Genomic DNA, 2,500 nt, shown 5'->3' with positions numbered 1-2,500 from the left:
CTCCGATGCCGTAGCCCTTGCGCAGGGTGATCTGGAAGACCTCCAGGGAGCTGAGGAAGGCAGCCAGGCGACACAGGCTCTGCTTCCCACTGCCCCCCACCCCAATCAGCAGCGCGTTCCCATACGGGGCCTCCAGGATACGGCTGATACGGCACCTGGGGCACACACACACACACACACACACACACACACACAATCAAGATACTGTTGTTTGCCACACTTACACCAAACAGAAAGAGCACAATCACACAAATACCCATATGCACAAAAACGCACACTTACACAGTGACACACACACACACACACACACACACACATACATGAAGACACAAACACCCCCACACAAAAAAAGATAATAGAAAGATCTGAAGAATGGAGAAGACAACAAAAGTTAAGGAACTTGGAAAAAAATGGAGAGAAGAGAAGAGAAGAAAAGAGAAGGGAAGACAAGAGAAGAGAAGAAAAAAGAAGAGTAGAGTAGACGAGAGAAGAGAAGAGAGAAAAGAAGAAGAGAAGAGAAGAGAAGAGAAGAGAAGAGAAGAAGAGAAGAGCAGAGGTCCTCACACGTGCTGCATGGCCTCCTCGAACAGCACCAGGTCCATGACGGCGTGCACCTCATTGTAGTGCTCCAGCGCCTCACTCAGCGTCTTGTGCAGCTTCTCCCAGTCCGACACGCGGAAGTAGCGCGGCTCACGCACACCGTGGGCAAAGTGGCAGTAGATCAGCGGCTGGTGGATGAAGATGGACTCGTCTATCCCCTAGAGCAGGACAGAGAGTGGACAGGACCGGACAGAAAGAGCAGAAAGGGAATCGAGGGGAGAACAAATCTTCAACAACATCAACATCGACATCGACATCGACAGATACTTTATTGATCCCCAAGGGGAAATTCAAGAAAATCTTCAACATCAACACATTGCATTTCTATAGCACTTTTCATGGCATCCAAAGCACTCCTGACTCCACATTGGAGGGGGGACCTCACTAACCACCACCAATGTGTAGCACCCATCTGGATGATGCACTGCAGCCATTATGTGCCAGAACGCTTAACACACACCAGCTGGAGGTGGAGAGTGAGGGAATCTTGTCACTGATAACACTGTCTCAGCAACAACGCTAATGCCACCAGCTTCAAAGGCCAAATGTCTATACCATGTAGGTGATGGTATACATTAACTCCATATACTCCTTGAGTATACAATGTATTTCAGAAAATTCCAGCGATTGTCTCCTTGATAGGATTGGTAATAGGAGTAGTGTAGTGTGTACTGGTAGTGGGGCCTTCCTCACCTCGAAGTACCTCTTGCCGGTGTCCAGCAGGATCTTGTTGAAGAGCTCCACGTCCTTCTCCTCCATGAGTTTGTCTGCGTACACGCGGGAGCTCTCGTGCAGCCACAGGTGCACCAGGTCAATGGGGTAGCGCACCGCCTCAGGCAACGCAAACAGAATACCCTGGAGAGAGACAACATGGATGCACACACACACACACACACACACACACACACATACACACATACACAAATGTAAATATTCACACACACACACACACACACACACACACACACACACACACACACACACACACACACACACACACACAATGTATGTATGTAAATATTCACACACACAAATATACACACACACACACACACATAAAAATGCAAATAGTCAGACACACACACACACACACACCTGGAAGATGCTGGAGAGGTCGCGGAGGTTGAAGATGTAGTGGAAGCGTATGGCGGTGGGCAGGAAGTTCTGGGTCATCTTCTGGTGCAGGCAGACGGCCGCCTGTGCCAAGGTGCCCACCGAGCGGCTCACCCCGTAGCTGTAGCCGCCCTGCTGGAAGTGGGCACTCAGCACGCTGCTGTAGATGGTGGCCAGCGAGTCCGGCCCGGGGAAGTGGACCGCAAACACAGAGAAGTGCCTCTGGAGAGGGGGATGGAGAGAGGGAGGGAAGGACAGAGAGAGAGGGGGGGGGGTTAAAGAGAGAGAGAGAGAGAGGGGTGGTTTTATATGAAAAGAATTCACATCATTACATCATGGACAAACCTGTAGGAGAGATTAAGAAAAAGAGAGAGAACGAGAGAGGTGTGGAGGTATGAAAGACAGAGAACGAGAGAGGTGTGGAGGTATGGAAGAGAAAGAAAGAGAGAGATATGGAGGTATGAAGAGAGAGAAAGAGAGAGGTATGAGGAGAGAAAGAGAGAGGTATGGAAGAGATAAAGAGAGAGGTGTGGAGGTATGAAAGAGTTATCCATACTGACAAACGATGTGTGTGAGAAGTGAAGGTGTGTCTGCTCCTGCTACCTGTAGTCTGGGGTTGACAGAGAAGCTGCCTGCTGTTGGGTTCATGCAGGTGATATACTGGCAGTTGTGGATCTCCTTCAGAACCAGTCTCTGTCTATCATACCTGGATCACACACACACACACACACATACACACACACAGACAGATGAACAAGTGCTGGTCGACATATCGATCGACAGTATA

The 2,500-nt window shown here is 49.5% G+C and overlaps 1 protein-coding gene across 1 annotated transcript in view; it reads right to left on the bottom strand.

Annotated features, from left to right (window-relative positions):
* Positions 1-2,500, bottom strand: part of dnah9l (dynein, axonemal, heavy polypeptide 9 like) — a 49,447-nt gene that overhangs the window by 20,314 nt on the left and 26,633 nt on the right. Inside the window, 5 exon segments of the mRNA XM_062528622.1 lie at positions 1-155; positions 565-758; positions 1,294-1,455; positions 1,696-1,935; positions 2,317-2,419. The exon segment at positions 1-155 is cut by the window's left edge and continues 8 nt beyond it. Coding sequence (XP_062384606.1) covers positions 1-155; positions 565-758; positions 1,294-1,455; positions 1,696-1,935; positions 2,317-2,419 — 854 coding nt within the window.

This window comes from Sardina pilchardus, chromosome 23 (genome assembly GCF_963854185.1).
Source record: "Sardina pilchardus chromosome 23, fSarPil1.1, whole genome shotgun sequence".
In the NCBI taxonomy this organism is placed as follows: domain Eukaryota; kingdom Metazoa; phylum Chordata; class Actinopteri; order Clupeiformes; family Clupeidae; genus Sardina; species Sardina pilchardus.
Note: the sequence above shows the minus strand (reverse complement) of the source record. Positions and strands in the feature narration are given on the sequence as shown.